This window comes from Psammomys obesus, unplaced genomic scaffold (assembly GCF_907164565.1).
Source record: "Psammomys obesus unplaced genomic scaffold, mPsaObe1.curated_primary_1811, whole genome shotgun sequence".
NCBI classification, from domain to species: Eukaryota; Metazoa; Chordata; class Mammalia; order Rodentia; family Muridae; genus Psammomys; species Psammomys obesus.
Window position 1 is genome coordinate 3369674 of NW_026586463.1, and position 18739 is coordinate 3388412.

The 18739-nt window shown below is 35.5% G+C and overlaps 1 protein-coding gene across 1 annotated transcript in view; it reads left to right on the top strand.

Moving 5' to 3' along the window:
- Positions 1-18739, top strand: part of Adamts6 (ADAM metallopeptidase with thrombospondin type 1 motif 6) — a 268080-nt gene that overhangs the window by 4151 nt on the left and 245190 nt on the right. Inside the window, exon 3 of the mRNA XM_055601955.1 lies at positions 17419-17587. Within this exon, the coding sequence (XP_055457930.1) occupies positions 17419-17587 (169 nt within the window). The remainder of the gene's footprint in view (positions 1-17418; positions 17588-18739) is intronic.

The following is an 18739-nucleotide window of genomic DNA, read 5'->3' on the forward strand; positions in this document are numbered from 1 at the left end:
TCTTTCTTTCTTTCTTTCTTTCTTTCTTTCTTTCTTTCTTTCTTTCTCTGTCTTTCTCTCTCTCTTTCTTTCTTTCTTTCTTTTTTTTTTTTTTTTAAATCTTCCCCTTCTTCCATAAGATTCCCTACACTCTGGCCAAAGTTTGGCTATGAGTCTCAGTATCTCCTTCAATACCCTGCTGGGTAGAGTCTTCCAGAGGACCCCTGTGGAAAGTTCCTGTCCTGTTCCCTGTCTTCTGCTACATCCAATGTCTATCCTGTTTGCCCTTCTGAATGAGGACTGTCTCTTCCCTTGGGTCCTCCTTGTTTAGCTTCTTTAGGACTATAGATTTTAGTATGTTTATACTATAGGGACTGAGTGCCAGTGTGGGCATATGCCTTTAATCTACATCCTTGGCCTACAGAGGGAGATCCAGGACAGCCAAGGTTGTTACAGAGAAGCCCTGTCTAGAAAGCCCATTAAAAAAAAGATGGAGAATGAGGGACCTCTCAGGCATGCTTTTACACTTAAAATTTCTTGTTCAAATATCAAAGTCTCATCATTCATGAACAGTTTCAAGGTATGTTTCTATGTAGGAAACCACAACCTTTAGTTTTTCCAGTAATTTTCACTGGTAGGTAACTCAGCTTAAATTAACTTATGATCTACTTATGGTAATGAGTTCTTAGAGCAAAATTTTATGCCAACGTCTATGTAATATTTCCTTGCTATTTATATGAAGACTATTGATAATACTATTTTTCTTAGAATATCCGTTCAAGAGTGCAGGTTGCTCCTAAATGTTGCATATTTGAGTTAGTTCTAGTAAAATGGTAAATATACAGTTCATACATAGTAATCATTGCAGATAAAATCCTATCCTCCATTTCTTCTCTTTCTCTTATTCTTTTCAGGCTAATATAGATGTTCTATTAAAACTTTATATGTGCAAAGAATACAAACATTTTCATGTCTTCTATTTTCAGCAACCACTTTTCTTCTTTACCATAACAGACCTACATTCTTGTTTTTACTTCAGTGGAAAATAGCAATATAAATACTGTAGAATTTAAATAAATTTTAAATTTGAAAAAAATCAATAAATTAGGATATAAATTTCATTATTTTTGTTTATATATTATTTCTTACAACTGCTGAATAAAATGAGCTATATTAGTACTTAATACTATAATACTCGTGTAATATCTATAAAAACATATGTTGAGTACACATAAATAATGTTAGGACTTTATGAATAAAATATTAATTTCTGTAACTTTAGTTTTTTCAGGGGGCTAGTATACAAAGGAATGAGTACTATAATGCAATGTTCACTCATTTTTGTCATTACAGTTTATTCTAATTCATTTCCTTCCTTGACAACCCTTGTCAGGGCTCCCTCTCCACCTAGCTGATGCTCTTTTTTTTTCCAGTTTGTCTCCTTTCTGATTTCCTATTACATGTATTATTCTGGCTGGAGTCTTTCCTTTTTCTTTTAGGATCCTATTTCTAGTTTTTTAACCTGTAAAGACACATAAGCAAACAAAAAAACAAACCAATGCATGCATTCAAACACACACATATATAGGTTGAATGAATGTGGGAAAAATATGATATTTCTGAATGTGGCTTATTTCATTTAACAATGATTTCTAGTTGCATTCGTTTTCTTGAAAATGTCATAATTGCATTTTCTTTATTGCTAAAGAAAATTCTATTGTATGTATATATGACAATTTCAATTTCTTTAACCACTTATCAAGGCTGATTTTGTCTTCTGGCTGTTGTAAGCAGACAGCAATAAATATGGATGTGCAAGTATCTTTGTGGTGTGCTGACTTAGCATATCCATGAGTAGTGTAGCTGGATCATATTGGTAGTTTTTTGAGGGCCCTTTATTCTGATTTTCATACATAAGTTTACATTTCATACACAAGTTTACATTCCTACCAGCAGTTATAAGGGCTCTTGTTGCCTATGTTCTTGCTATCATTGCTCTTTAGGATGATAGTCATTTTACTGGGATAAGACAAATCTTAAGGAAGTTCTAATTTGCATTTCCCCAATGGCTTAAGGATGTTGAACTCTTTTTTAAAGCATTCATTGGCCATTTTCCTTTCTACTATCAACAACTGTTCAATTCATTATGCTATTACGTGATTTACACTAGATACAAACTGTTTGATGTATAGTTGGTAAATATTCAATACCATTCTGGACATTGTCTCTTGATTCTTGTGAATGTTTACTTGGCTGTATTGAAGATTCTTATTTCATTTGTAAATTCTTGGGATTATTTCTTGTGTTATTGGGGTTCTATTCAGAAAATTCTTGCCTTTACTTATTCTTAAAATATTTTTCCTATAGCAATTTCAAAGTTTCAGGCCTCATATTAATTAAGGTATTTGATCTATTTTAGATGCAAAATTGAAATTTTGGGCAAATTGAAATACGGTTTTAGTTTTATTCTTTATGTAGAAATTCCATTTTCCCAGCACAGTTTGGTAAAAAGCTTTTCTTTTCTCTAGTCTATTTAATACATGTTAACTTTTTGCCAGCTTGAGACAAGCTTGAGTCATGTCAGAAGAGAAACCCCCAACTGAGAAAATGATTTCACAAGATATGCCTGTAAACATACTTGTGGGACATCTTTTGGATTGATCATTGATGTAGAAAGGTCCATCCCACTATGGGTAGTGCACACTCTTCACCTCCTGACAGTTAGCTCTGAGCTGTATAAAAAAAGCAAGCTGAGCAGGCCAGTAAACAGTGTTTCTACATGGTTTCAGGTTTAGTTCCTTTCTCTGGGTGACTACTTTATGGCTGTGCCCTGGCTTCCCTGCATGATGATTTATAAGTTGCAAAATGAAAGAAATTCTTTCTGCCCCAAGTTGCTTTTGGTCATCATGTTTTAGCATAGCAATAGGAACCTAAGTAGAGTGTATGTGGCTATAGCTGTGTGAGTTGATTTTTGTGCCCTCTATTCAGTTTCACTGATCAACAGACCCATATTGTGCCAGCGCTGTGAGTTTTTTGCTGTTGTTACTTACTATGGCTCTTTAGTATATTTGAAATTGGGTGTTGTAGCACGGCCAGCATTACTCTTTCTACTGAGATTTATTTTAGCTGTTGCCCTTTGTCCTTCTATATATATTTTATGATTGTTTTTTTCTCCTTCTGTAAATAATGCCATTAGAATTTTGATGTTGTTTTCACTGAACAGATTGCTATTGGTGGTATAGTATAGACATTTTTGAAATATTGATTTTTTTCCAATCCATTTTAAAAGGGAGACTTTCTATTTTCAGATATCTTTAAATTTTATATTTAGTGTTTTAAAGTTTTCATTGTAGAAGTCTTTCAATTCCTTGGTTAAGTTTTTTCTAAGATACAGTATTTTAGTTTTGGATGCAAATTTGTGGAAATTTTTTTTCTGGTCATGTTTATTTAAGCATCTAAATAATATGTTTGAATGTCTATTTCTTTCTCTAGATTTTGGACATTTCTGTTACAATTTTATTAAAAGAAGTTAATATGACCTCATTGTGTAGCTAATCTGCTTCTGCTCTCTTGAACACATCTCAGAGTTGGTTTTATTTTTTTTAAGATTTATTTATTTATTATGTATACATTGGTCTAACTGCATGTTCACCTGCATGCCAGAAGAGGGCACCAAATCTCATTATAGATGGTTGTGAGCCACCATTGGTTGCTGGGAATTGAACTGAGGACCTATAGAAGAGTAGCCAGTGCTCTTAACCTCTGAGCCATCTCTTCAGGCCTCCAGAGTTCTTGAGTATTGTCACCATGCACATTTATCATTTTATTTTTTAATTTATATCAGAATGTAGTATTTAATTAACTTTTTCCTCCATCCTTGATAATCTTTTTTTTTGCTTGGCTGAATTTATTGAAAATGGATTTCATTTTATTAATTTGTTTTTTTTACTTCAAACATGTCTATATTTCTTTCAAAAATATGAATTTCCTACCTAAAGTTTTTATGTTATTGACTTTTTTATCCACATTGTTGATTTTTATCATCCCTTCTATTGATATATTCCTCCTTGTTACAGACTTTTCTCTATAAAGCCTGGTTTTAATTTTTCTGCTTATTTGCATAGTCATGTCATTGATCATTTTTTAAGCACAAAACTTGAAATCTTCATCTGACATTTTACCAATGTCAGTACCTTTGAATTCAGTACTTGAAGACATATGATTGCTTTTTTTCGTTTCTGTGTTACAATTTGCACATCTCTGTGTGTTTGTTTAAGAGAGAAAGTACGAGAAAGAGAGCGAGCAGAGAGAGAATATAGATCAGCTTACTTTTGAGGGTTCAATCAGCAGTACAACTTGAAGAGAGATGAAAATGAATCGCTATGGTAGGAATGATATTAAACTATATAAGATGTATTTTTATAATCAGTAATAGTTCACTAATATATCATCAATGATAGTAACAGTGGAAATGTCAAAACTATTATAACATGTGTTATGAAGTTGGAAATTACTTAGGCCTAATAGTAAGGAGACCATGAAAGGGAGAAAAAAAGCAAAAAAATAAAAAAAAAAAACCCCTAAGATTCAATAGATGAAAGGAGAAAGAAAGGGAATAGATAAGAATGTTATAGAAGGTAAGAAGAAAGGAAAAACATTAGAAAAAAAAAACAAGGCAAGAAAATACTAGATGACTATGAAAAGGTGAGTAAAGTACTTGTATAACAGTATTTATACAGTATTTAGATAATACAGGCCAGAAAAAACAAAACAAAACAAAAAAACAAATGAAAGGAAATGGAAAAATTTCCAAAGTTGAGTAATATATGAACAAAATTGGAAAAATATATTAAGGAGAATAATGAATGGAATTTTTTAAAAATAAAAAAATACAATGAAGTAAAATCCTGGTACATATACAGGAAAAAAGAAGCAAGGGATATGGTGGTACAGCAGCTTCTCTTTGGTGCTCACACACTGATTGAAGATTGTGAGTTATAGAGGTGTGTGGGGGAGTCATTTGACCTTGGTTTATGCCCTTATTGAGTTCGCACTGGACATGTATTTGATGTCCGTCAGAGCCATCTTTACAGTGACTGTTTCTTTGCTTTCAGGTGCCTTTGTTGGCCCTAGTGAGTTTTGCACTCTGTAGACTGTGCAGAAACTTGCATCTTCCTGAGACTTTCTAGATGGTATTCGTTGGGGTGGCTACTTCAGCTGGGTGGTACCTCCAAGTGGTTGGGTGTTTGGGAGTAACCAACAAAAATGAGCTGAGTACAAGCAGAAGACCCGCCTTCATATCCTCAAGGCCTCCTGGTGGAGGGATGGTGATGTGTGTACCATATATATTCCTGAAAGTTCATTCTTTGGGCCCAACAGAAATTAATGACAGATAGATGGATCCAGAATGTGATACTTCTGCTGGCCTCAGGTTCAGAGCTATGAAAATTCCTGTTCAGATCTGCTCCTGGTCATAGACATGGGTCTATCTCTCCATGTATACTTCCCAGATGAGTTTACCCCCTGCCATCTGAATCCTTTTGACCGTCAGTGCCTGGCTGTCATTTTGCTTAGAACTGACATTCCCTTCCTGCAGAGCTGTGACAGGCCAACAACACTTGCCTGTGTATGTTGCTTAATCTTGGGCTCCAGGGATTATTTGGTTCTTAACAATAGATTCTCAAGATGTTGTTCATTGTTACCCCGCAGTCAGATAGCTTGAAAGAATGAGATATCTAACACTAAGCTGTCATTGGGGAATCACTGACCCACTGAAATTCATCACTAGATTTGAGGCTTAGGAGGGCTTGTGTTGAGGATAAGGCTCTCAGAATGTTGTTTGCTTTACTTTCAAAATAGCTTTTGAGTCTTATCCTGCCTGCAAGGAGCCACAGGGCTGAGCTTCTGTTGAGCTTGTTCAGTTTTCTCTTTCTTTCTTTCTTTCTTTCTTTCTTTCTTTCTTTCTTTCTTTCTCTGTCTCTCTCTCCTTTTCACTTCTTCAGTGAATTTACAAGGCAATTCCTCCTCTATTTCTCTGTTTGTGATAACATCTACTTTTATTATTCTGACTCTCCCTCATGGGCTTGCACAGAGACAACCTCTAGTCTGACAGGTTACCTGGAACTCAAAATAGAATTATTTTGAATAGGCAAATGTATTTAAAAACCTCTCTATGTTAAAATGCTCCCAATGTTAATTATCATAGATCATGTTCTTTATTTATATCTGACATTTACAGTAACTAGGACTTTGCTACTTTTAATAAATTGATGAAATAAGCAAATTTGAGATGTAGAAAAAAATTTAAAATTTGCTCCTTGATGAGATTTCAGACAATTTCAGTGGCTAGTAATAAAATGAGTTTAAACACATAGGAGGTAATAAAGGCTAACTCAAGGGTATGACACTGGGAATAGAGAAGAAAGAATAAATTTGAATCCTGTTTTGGTAAGAAAACATTTGCAGCTTATTAGTCTTTCATCCTTAGGCAGGTAATACAAAGTAGGTGCTTAATAATATCTTTAAATTTAAAGTAGATTTGAACTGCATGTGAGATGAATAGGAGAACATAATTGGAAACGGCTCAGAGTTACTTTTTGGATAACAGCTTGTATGACTGTTACTGCTTGAGAAGGAGGGCTAGACAAGTGCTGGACCAGAGAAGAAGATGAAGAGAAACCTGGATTTCAATTGTTACCAAATTGAGAATATAAAGGTTAAAAATGTCTAGGAGCATGTGGAATTATATTTGAAATTTAGAAAAACAATTCTGGAAGATTTGTATCATAATCTTTAATAAGTACCATTAATATAGCTGACTGTGAAATTGTGATGGAGACTTTTTGATGAGCTAAAATTGAGGACAAGGTTGAAGTTATAACCTTTTCTGTGACTGAGATGACGTAAGTCATCCATCTATTCTCATGAGGAATTTTTGTCTCTGTTCTCTTTCTATTTATAAACACTTTTCTGGATTACTTTTTAAATTGAAATTATACAAGGTCTATGTTAAGTAACTTTATTTACTTGATTAAGATGTAAGCATCCAGATTTGTGTACTAAGGTTAATACTTTCTCATTGGCAATAAGTAAGGATTTTGTGACCAGGTGTTTTGAGACTATGTAAATATCTCACTTTTCCTATCAGTTTAATAAGTTCTCCTTTGTTCCTATTTTGTATTATTTTACTGTTTAATCAAATGGAATATGCTTACAAGTGCTTTTTTTAAATCTCACTTTGTAGGTATTATTACTTTTAATGCATTCTGTAGCCCAGCTAACCTAGAACTCATAATGTAGCCCATGTTGATCCAACTTTCTTTCTTTGGTTTCCCAAGATCTGGGACTATGGGCATAGGTCCCTTCCTTGGCTGCTAATGTTTTCTCACACTTTCAGTGTTAGAATCTCTGCACCAAACACCAAAATTTCTGACACTATTGCCTAGCAGTCATTTGAAACAATGTTGTAGTTTATTTTGGTTTTATTTGGACCATGATTTTCTTATCCATTTGTGTGTGTGTGTGTGTGTGTGTGTGTGTGTGTGTGTGTATTTTCCAGTTTTATAGAGACTTTTTTTGTTGTTCAAAAAAAAAAATCCACACTTTCTTTACCATTTGGCCAGTATTATATGTTTTCTTGTATTTATTGCTTGGGATATATAATTCTATTGTTAGGCATTTTTCTTGGAGCCTAGTTGTTAATTAATTTCTTGAAATACTATGGTCTTAAGATTTTTTTTCCTTTCCTAGATTAGATCCATACCTTCTTTCTGAGTATATATTCTGGTTTGTTGAGAGGACAACTTCAAATACCTACTTTGAGTGGCACTTGAAAAGTACGCTTTCTGAGTTTTTGTCTAATTGAAAGTGACTTTATTTTACCTTTCTATTTTAGCAAACGGTGTAATGTTAGGTTAGAAAATCATATTCTTGGTAGTGGTGGAACACATCTTGAATCTCTGTACTTGGGAGGCAGATGCAGGTGGATTTCTGAGTTTGAGGCCAGCCTGGTCTACAGGGTGAGTTCTAGCACAGCCAGGGGTACACAGAGAAACCTTGTCTCACCACCCACCTTCCTCTTCCAAAAGAAAATAATGTTCTCTACAAAACATACGGTGGGAAGTAGTGATATATTCAATATTAAATGAATTTATATGGTATTATATCATTAAACAAAAAGTATTTAAAATTCTAAAAATTATTGATTCATTTTGAATGACAGAAGTTTGTTGCTTTTATTTTATTTTTTGAATAAAAAATATGTTAAATTTTGTCCTTTGTGAATGCGTACATGTTCTTTACTTTCTCTTTCCTGGTTCAGGATTTTTAGAATGTGGCTGGGTATGTGACTACATTCTTGTTCTTGAATATATATATATGTATATATATAAAAATTTCAGTATATGTATATTGAAATAAAAATATAATTACATCATTTTTCCCCTCCCTTTTCCTCCTTCCACCCTTCCTGTGCACCCGCTTGCTTTCTCTCAAATTCAATTTTTGGTCTCTAGTTCTTTTAATAGTTGTTACATATGTATCAATATGTATATATATTTTAAAATATATAAATACAACTTATTCAATCCATATGATGTTACTTATATGTATGATTCAGGGGCAAAAAGAACACTTGGTATTGGAGAATCAATTTGGGAATGTTTCCCTGGGAAAGACTATTTCTCTTTAGTTGCTTGTAGTTCATTGCCTAGAATTGAGTTCCATGACATTCTCCTCTTCCATCTTAGCATATCTATTGCTGATGACTTTGTTAGGTCTTGTTTAGGCAACCATGCTGATGAGAATTCCTGGGTGTAGCTTCTCTGACATTTCTAGGAGACACAATTTCACAGCAAACTCCTCTGGCTCTTAACCATCTTTCTTTTGCCTCTTTCGTTATTATCTCTGGGCCTTAAATGCAAAACTTGTGTTATAGATGTGTTGTTTTTGTGTCCATTTCATAGATTTCTGTCCTCATCTTAATTATTTCCTCTCATCTGCTTATTTTGTGTTTGGCTTATTTTTATGTCATTTTCTCCTCTTCTACCACCACCCCCACCCCCTGAGGCCACAATGAGCATTGTAAGTTATTATTATTATTATTTTTTAAAATCTCTTTTGAGTTTTTAATGCTGGTACTTTCTTGGATTTGGGGCATTTTATGATGTGATTTTCTTGAATATATTTTTGTATGCTTTCAGCATGAAATTCTTCTTTTATGCTTATGCATTGTCTTTTCATGGTGTCCCATATATCTCAAATATTCCATTGTTCTTTCTTTTCAGCTTATCTTTGTCATTGCTTGAAGGTTTCAAGTCCCTTATATTGTCTTTAAGTCTGGATATTCCATTCTCTCCTTGATTGATCTGTTGGTGAGGTTGCTTTTGGAGCTTTTTATTTGACTTACTGAATTTTTCGTTTCCAATATTTCAGGTTTATTTTTTTTTAGAATTTCTCTTTCTTGAATTCCACCTTCAGTAAGTATTGAGGACCTATCCTGTACTGAGTACCATATTTTATTCAGCTCTTTTTTTTATTTTCTTTTGGAATTTATTCAAGAATTTGTATGTGGACTCTGAATTCTTTTAATACACTTACATTCATTTCTTTGAATCCATTGTCTGGGTTTTCATTTAATTTGCTGTCATTGGAGAACACTATTTTACATTTAGTTAATTTTGGAGCAGTCATATTGTCTTTGATTTTCATTTGTTTTGTATTTTTGCATTGAGACTCATTTATCTTGGGTAGATTAGGTCTTTTGTTGGATATTTTTCTTTTTTTGTATATGATTCATATATTTCTTTTTTATTTTTAATTAATTAATTTATTTGTTTATTACAATTTATTCACTTTGTATCCCAGCTGTAGCACCCTCCCTTGCCTCCTCCCAGTCCCACCCACCCTCTGTCTTCTCCTCCTATACCCCTTCCCTAGTGCCCGATAGGGGAGGACTTACTCTTTTATCTGATCTTAGCTTATCAGGTCTCATCAGGTCTGGCTGCATCATCTTCCTCAGTGGCCTGGCAAGGCTGCACCCTCCAGGGGGAGGTGACCAAAGAGCCAGCCACTGAGTTCATGTCATAGACAGCCCCTGCTTCCCTTAATAGGGAACCCACTTGGAAACTGAGCAGCCTATGGACTTCATCTGAGCAGGGGTTCATGGTCCTCTCCATGCATGGTCCTTGGTTGGCTCTGCAGGCCCAGGCTTTTTTTTTTTTTTTTTTTTTGGCTCTGATAGTTTCCTTGTAGAGTTCCTGTTCCCTCTAGGTCTTTCTGTCTCCCTCTTCTTCTAGAAGGTTTCTCTGCCCAAAGTTTGGCTATGAGTCTCAGTATCTCCTTCAATACCCTGCTGGGTAGAGTCTTCCAGAGGCCCCTGTGGAAGGTTCCTGTCCTGGACCCTGAGATTCTACCCCACACCCATCAGACTGGCTAAGATAAAAAACTCAAGTGAGAGCTCTTGATGGAGAGGTTATGGAGAAAGGGGAACCTTCCTCCATTGCTGGTGGGAAGGTAACCTTGTACAACCACTTTGGAAATCAATCTGATACTTTCTCAGACAATTAGGAATAGTGCTTCCTCAAGATTCAGCTATACCACTCCTAGGCATACATCCAAAATATGCTCAAGTATACATACAACAAGGACATTTGCTCTACCATGTTCATAGCAGCTCTATTCATAATAGCCAGAATGTAGAAACATCCCAGATGTCCCTCACCTGAGGAATGGATAGAGAAACTGTGGTACATTTACACAATGGAATACTACTCAGCAATTAAAAACAAGGAAATCATGAAATTTGCAGGCAAATGGATGGAACTAGAAAAGATCATCCTGAGTAAGATATCCCAGAAGCAGAAAGACACACATGGTATAAACTCACTTATAAAAGGATATTAAACATATAATATAGGATAAGCATACTAAAATTTGTACACCCAAAGAAGCTAAGCAAGAAGGAGGACCCTATGTAAGATGCTCAATCCTTATTCAGCACAGGCAAAGGAGATAGACATTGGAAGAGGGAGAAAACAGGAAACAGGACAGGAGCCTACCACAGAGGGCTTCTGGAAGGCTCTACGCAGAAGAGTATAGAAGCAGATGCTGAGACTCATAGCCAAACTTTGGGCAGAGTGCAGGGAATCTTATGAAAGAAGGTTTCCTGCTTTCATAAGCAGGGGGAGAAGAAAGACCTGGAGGGGATAGGAGCTCTACAAGGAGACCAACAGAACTAATAATAATAATAATAATAATAATAATAATAATAATAATAATAATAGTAGTAGTAGTAGTAGTAATCATCTGAGCACAGGGATCTTTGGATCTTTTCTGAGACTGATACTCTAACCAAGGACCATGCACGAAGATATCCTAGAACCCCTGCACAGATGTAGCCCATGGCAGCTCAGTGTGCAAAGTGGGTACCCTAGTAAGAGGAACAGGGGTTGTCTCTGACATGAACTCAGTGGCTGGCTCTTTGATCACCTCCCACTGAGTAGTGAGCAGCCTTACCAGGTGACAGAGGAAGACAATGCAGCCAGTTCTGATGAGACCTGATAGGCTAGGGTCAGAAGGAAGGGGAGGAGGAAGTGGACTAGGGGAGAGGTATGGGATACAGCTGGGATACAAAGTTAATAAATTGTAATTAATAAAAATAAATTATAAAACAAGAAAATTAGGAATAGTGCTACCTCAAGATCCAACAATACCACTCTTGGGCAAAGGTGGCAAACCATACAACAAGGACATTTGCTCAACTATGTTCATAGCAGCTTTATTCATGATAGCCAGAATCTGGAAACAACCTAGATGTCCCTCAACTGAAGAATGGATACAGAAATTGAGGTACATTTACACAATGGAACACGACTCAGCAATTTAAAAACAAGGAAATCATGAAATTTGTAGGCAAATGGTAAGAACTAGAAAAGATCATCCTGAGTGAGGTATCCCAGAAGGAGAAAGACACATAAGGTATATACTCACTTATAAGTGGATATTAGACAGACATGTAATATAGGATAAACATACTAAAATCTATAGTTATAAAGAAGCCAAACAACAAGGAGGACCCTAGCAAGAGGCTGAAACCTCACTCAGAAGGGCAAACAAGATAGACATCAGAAGTAGGAGAAGACAAGGAACAGGATATTTTTCTTAAGTCTTCTTTCATTGGAAGTATTTGCAATGTTATTGAGGGACTGTTTTATTATAGGTTTGAGGTATGTTTGTGTTTAGGGAACTAGGCTTAGTCTCTTTTCATTTTCTGAAAAAAAGAATACTGCCTGAAAAAAAAAAGTCACTATCAAAGGATATGTTCACTATAAACATGAAATAATGTTCAAATGACAAATTAGCCCTTTAAACTCCAGTCACTTTAGGAAGTAAAGAAACACTGATGTGTGTTAAGATATTATTTATTGTGGGCATCAGTAGAAAGAAATAAAGGAGAGTTAGACTTTTGGTTAGTACTGAATTAACAAAGAAAATGTGGAGCAGAGAAAAGTAAATAAAAGGGTGGAACAAAGCTGGTTGTGTGTGTGTGTGTGTGTGTGTGTGTGTGTCAGAATTTGATTAAAGGTAGAATAAGAAACAAAAATATAGTCAGGGCCAGGGTGGTATCACAAGCCTTTAATTCCAGCACTTGGGAGCAGAGGCAGGTGGATCTCTGTGAGTATGGGAACAGTCTGGTCTACATAGTGAATTCCAGGACTAAGTAGAGAGACTGTATCAAACACACACACACACACACACACACACACACTGCAATCAGATAATCTTAAATTGTCTGAGGTCTTAGGAGGCTAAGATAAAGAGCCCCCACAAAACAGATATTTATGTTCTTTGTGAAAACTTATCAAAGGAATTTGAAATAAGAAAAAAAAAAGAGAAAAGAATAATAGAAAAATAGCAGTGAGAAAGATAAAGTATGATTACAAGAAAGGGCAGAGCTGAACTTACAATGGGTGTTTAAGAAAGAGAATTAACATGAAGTTTTGAAAGCTGGGTGTGGGTATTATGTCTGAATTCTCACCCGATTGCTGGATTTGGACTCAATTCTCTTAGTTCCTTTCCAGACTCCTAGCTGCTGTGCAGTATTTTAAAATAATATTTTATTACTATTATATATGTGTGTATATATTTGTACACACATACACACACATATATATATATGAGTGTTTTGCTTGCATATATGTCTATGCATCATGTGTGTGCTTGATGCCTGTGAAGGCCAGAAGAGGGTATCAGATTCCCTGGAACTGTAGTAATGGGTAGTTGGGAGCCACTAAGATGGGTGCTGGGAATTGAACAGCCACTGACTTAACCGTGGAGCCATCTCTCCAGCACTCCTTTCCCTTGCTGGTCAGACTTTTAGGTCACAGAAACTAGTTCTATCTATGAACATTTATAGTCATTTATAGATCAATTCATAGATATTGGTCATTATTCTGGGCACTTCAGTTCTTGGACTGTGAATGAATGTTGCTCTCACTTTGGGCCATTCTTTCTTGATTTACTTTAAGGGATTTATTAATTTCCTCTTTAAGGACTGCTATCATCTTTATAAAATTGCTTTTAAGGTCATTTTCTTGTACTTCTGCTGAGTTGGACTATCCAGGGATCCCTGTAGCTCTGGTGGTGCTGTATTTCCCTGGCTGTTGTTAATTGCCTTCTTATGCTGGCTTCCAGGTTTGAGGTAATTATAGGCCTAAGTGCAGATATCTGTGTTTGTCTTTGTTGGATGGATGCTCTTTCCTTTGATTTCTGTTTCCTCTCTGGCTTTCTAGCTTCAGTGACCTATTGTTCTAGTGACCAGTGAGTCCTCAGGTCCAAAAAGGCTGTCTCCACTGGGTTTTTGACAGCCTGTATGACCTCTGGAATTTGGGTGTCAGTATTGGCTCTAGGTTTCTGGGAACTGGTGTGGCCTCTTGCAGAGCAGAGGGCTTCTGTCAGAGTTGTAGGCTGGAATATGGACATTGGGCAGGATGCTGTTAAGGAATGCTGAGTGGGTTCTGAGGAAGCTTTGGAAGTCTGTGGGCTGGATCTTATCTGGGCTTCTGGGTATAAGTGTGGCCTCTGGTAGAGCAAGGGTTTTGCCAGAGTTGTAGTGTGGGATCTTCTATTTTCTAACCTTAAGTTAATTTCCGTTTTTCTCCCTTGGTCAGTCATTGTGTTTCCTTGCTGTTTCTTCTCTCTCTCTCTTTTTTTTTTTTTTAAAAAATATTTATTATAATTTATTCACTTTGTATATCAGCTGTAGCCCCCTCACTCATCCTCTCCCAATCCTGCCCTCCTTTCCTCTTCTCTTCCTCTGCCCCTTGCCCAGTCCACTGATAGGGGAGGTCCTCCTCCCCTTTCATCTGACCCTAGTTTATCAAGTATCTTCAGGACTGGCTATATTGTCTTCCTCTGAGGCCTGTTGTTTCTTAAATAGTGTAAATATGTTCCTACTCCATTTTCTTTGTACTTAGTTATTTTATCAGTACATCTTTTTTCCTTATTCACTTTATGCAGGCTTCTGTTCACATATCACTAAATTTTAGGTGTGTGTACAGGTGTGCACACATATGTACATGCATGTGAACACCAGTAGTCAATCTCAGATATTCCTTGGATGCCATACACTTTGGTCTCTGAGACAGAATTCCTCATTGGCTTAGGCAATGTAATTTAGACTAGCTTGCCAGTAAGCCTCAGTGACATCCCTTTATCCATTGACCTAGGATTACAAGTATTTGACAGCAGATCCTGCATATGTACATGTTTTCTGAGACTTACTGTGCATGAGACACACATTTCACCAACTGCGCTATCTCTGCAGTCCAAATTGTTCAGTAGAAGATATTTCGAAACACCCTAAACAGTTTGTATATAATCTTTATAATTCTTTTGTGTCCTTTCACACTGCCCTTTCTCCCTTTCTTAACATCATGACCTGGTATCTTATTTATGTATTTAATTACTTATGTTTTCCTTCCTTTCCCAGTAGAATGTAAGCATTATGACAGAGCCCAGAATTTCTTTGATTCACTACTTATCTCCACCAACTAGCATAGTTTTCACATTATCATAGATGATCAGTCAGAAAGAGCCATTAGATATGAGATAATTATAGTACAGTGGTTAGGCATCTAAACTCTGAAGTCAGAAAAATGAGTTTGTTGCTAAATTTTGCTTTTTTTTAGTTTCTTGTAAAGTAAAACTAATCATATTGCTTATTTCATAGAGGTATTCAGAGTGAATGAGATATATGAAGAAACAATTTTTAGTTCACATACCATGTAAAACTTCTGAAATGCTATTTAAGAATCTTTTTATTTTTACAGGTTGTTTTCTTCTTGTTTCTTACTTATCAGGCTTGAATCTATTTTCCCTCAGTAACCTGCAGTTTTTGTTATTGTTTGTGAGAGGCTTTCAACATAATACTGATGACAGATCAGTATGATTTCAGTGTTGTATTCTTTCTGGGCCAAACCCTAGATTTCTGTCTTACACTTTCTTCTAATTAAAAGTCTTAACAAAACTTGCCTATGTTTTTAAAACACTGTGCTCAGTTTTCTAGCACATAGTTAAAGTGCCTGGTAAAGTAATTTTTACATAGATTTTGGAGTTGTTAATAGTGTATTAAGTTATTCCTCAGTATTTGCATTTAATAGAGAGACTGTTACCCAAAGGGATAGAAACAATAATAAAAATAATATGAAGTTACTAAGGGATCCTTTTGTTTTGTTTTGTTTTGTTTTGTTTTTGATTCCTCAACTCATTTCATGTAGGTTGTGGGTGACTGCCAACCTTCTCTGTAAGTTGTAACATATCTAATTATATCTTATCTATGTTTCTAAGCATATAGTAGTTAAAACAAATTTCTCTAAATAGAATCATAGAAGTTTAGAAATCAAAGGTACTTAAGAGATTATTTGTACCAGGCATTTTCAATGTTTTTTTTTTTTTTCTTTTTAGAGAAAGAAACCCTTTTCTCATATGAAATGCTATTTGGACACTTAGTACACTGATTAATAAAAATAGAGCTGATTCAGGCTGAGCCAGAGAATCTAAGTCATGTAGATCTCCCTTTGTTGTCTGGAACAATCCCTTGAGGTACTTCATGGGACCCTTAGAGTTCCCCAGAGTGCTGTTTTAACATGAATAATTTAGACTAACTTTCATTTTCTCAGCAAGGAACTAACTTTAGAGTGTTTGTATTTTATCTGGTGTCAAAGAGTCATTGCATTTAGAGCCATCCTCTCATATGCCATAATTAGGAAAATGGGATTAGGTAAGAACAGAGTTCTTACTTATTTTGTGGAGTTCTTATTTTTCATGCAGGTAACTTTTTCCATCTCATTTTTCACCAGCAAACTTATCTACTGTATCTGAGATACATTCTGGTTCTATAACTGATACAGAGACATGTAAGAGAAAAATTTTCACAAAGAAAGCAAGTATTTAGTTGAGAGTTAAAATGTTCAGTGGAAACATTGTCCTGAACTTAATTAAAGCTTCAATATTTGAGCTGCAACAGTGTGGCATTAACTTAAAGTAGATGATATTGATAATAAGCTCTAACTTAGCTCAGAGGAGAATGATGCCACTCCATTTAAGCCAAGAAGTGTTAAGATATGACACCTGAACAGGAGGTGACCAAACAGGCAGAAAATATGTGATGTTGTACAGAACAGAGGAGTTTTTCTTGATTTCAGCAAGTTCTTTTTCCTTCCTCTGTACATACAGCATTGGACATTTTTTATTATTTCTGAGCCTGTAACTTTATATCCAAAAGAAAATGTATCTTAGATAAAACATATAAATTAGTATATCACAAACCTCAAGTGCCCATGGTTGTCACTGAGGAAGTTTCCTTCTCCCTTGTGTTAGTGTTTACATCAGGGAGTTTTATAAGAGGTCATTCAGGGACCTAACAGACTTCTATTTTGGCTTCTAGGTCTCCTAAGTTTGGGAGTGCTTTCTATTCAATTGACAGTAGGAGAAGAGGGAGTGGAGAATTCCACTGGAATAGTGTTCAGGGACTCATCCTGAGGGTGATTTACAGCCACCTGCACTTTTGTATTGGGTAAAACTTAGTAACAAAGCTTTACCTAGGCAGAGAAAATAAAGTTATGTACAATTTGGAAAGGTGTCTGCTAACTCAAAGAGTTACTGAGGAAATGTGTATTTGACATATTTAGTACATTTGCAGAACATGTAAAGATTTTTAATTGCCCTTCTTAAAACATGAAGAAATTTATTTAGTAGTAAAGTATTACTTAGTAAAAAATTTACTAAGTAGTTTTACTTAGTACAGAAAATACATAAGTTTTAAATTAACATGTATTTTTAACTTCTGTTTTGAGGAGATGATATCTTTTAATTTTGGTAATAAAGATATTTATTTGAAATGACCCTTCTAGGTAAATCCTTTGTTGCTCCTTCTTTTAGCACGGTATTATTGCTACAGAAGATGAAGAATATTTTATTGAGCCTCTAAAGAATACTACAGAGGATTCCAAACATTTTAGTTATGAAAATGGCCATCCTCATGTTATTTACAAAAAGTCTACTCTTCAACAACGACACATCTATGACCATTCTCATTGTGGGGTTTCAGGTGAGTGTAAACATTTGGAAAGTATTGTGTATTACTGATGTCTCTTTTTCTGGAGAGTAAAATATTAATAATAAAACTATTTGGGTGGTTAAAGTTATAATGTCCAGAACCATCTTATAGAATTTTAGGTAGTAATAATTTGGAAGCTGTTTAAGAAATCCTTAAAATGTGTCTAGGTAAAATTTGACATTTTTTTTCTTTGAAGAGAAGAAAAGTGCTTTATTATTTACAATTTGCAAGCACAGGCATTCCATAGCACTCTGTGTTGCTAGGTTAGCCTGGCATTTTCATGCTCGTATCAGGAATGCACGCCCTTGGAAGGTTTGGAAGAGCAGTTAGGGAGCACTCACGGGCAGTTATAGCACTGAACAGGGAACTGCCCATACACAGCAGGGCCAACAAACTTAGGATTCAGTGATCAAGGAGGGTTTCATGGAAGAGGTGATTTTCAGCTGAGACCTGAGGGGGGCTAAAGAGGATGATCAGCTGCTAGAGTGCTCCACAGAGAGGAGTCAGGAGTTATAAGTCCTGAGCAAAAGAGACTGTCGCACTCTATACATTAATAGTTAATGTTGTTAGCTGTCAGAATATATATGTGTTGGGGATACGCAGAAGAAGTTTGAGGTAATCTAGGGGAGTGATTGTGAGAAATTAAACTAGAGAGACTAGAAGGGACCAACAGAAAGAGCTCAGATAGCATATCACAGAGTTCACTGTCTACTGGAAATCCTCTGACAGATTTTAAGGAACAGGAATTATATAAACCTGTATGTGTTCTAGAAAGACTGTTCTGGAAGCTATACAAGAGTAGAAATGGTAACTTAGGATACATATGAAAATTGGAAAAATGTACAGTACTTAGGCCACCATAGCAGAACAAAAGGAACATGGGCTCCAATGTAGCTTTGGATTAGTTTCTCATTTCCCATTTTGCTTATCTAAGCATATATTTGTTTCTCAAATTTTACTTATTATCATTGTTAAGGTAATTCTTTCTACTCTTGAAGGATATTTCTTTTCTTGAGACAGAGTCTTACTTTATAGCCCTGGCTCTGCTGTAACCTACTTTGCAGACCAGACTGACCTTGAACAAAAAGGTTTTTGGTATCTATCTATCTATCTATCTATCTATCTATCTATCTATCTATCTAT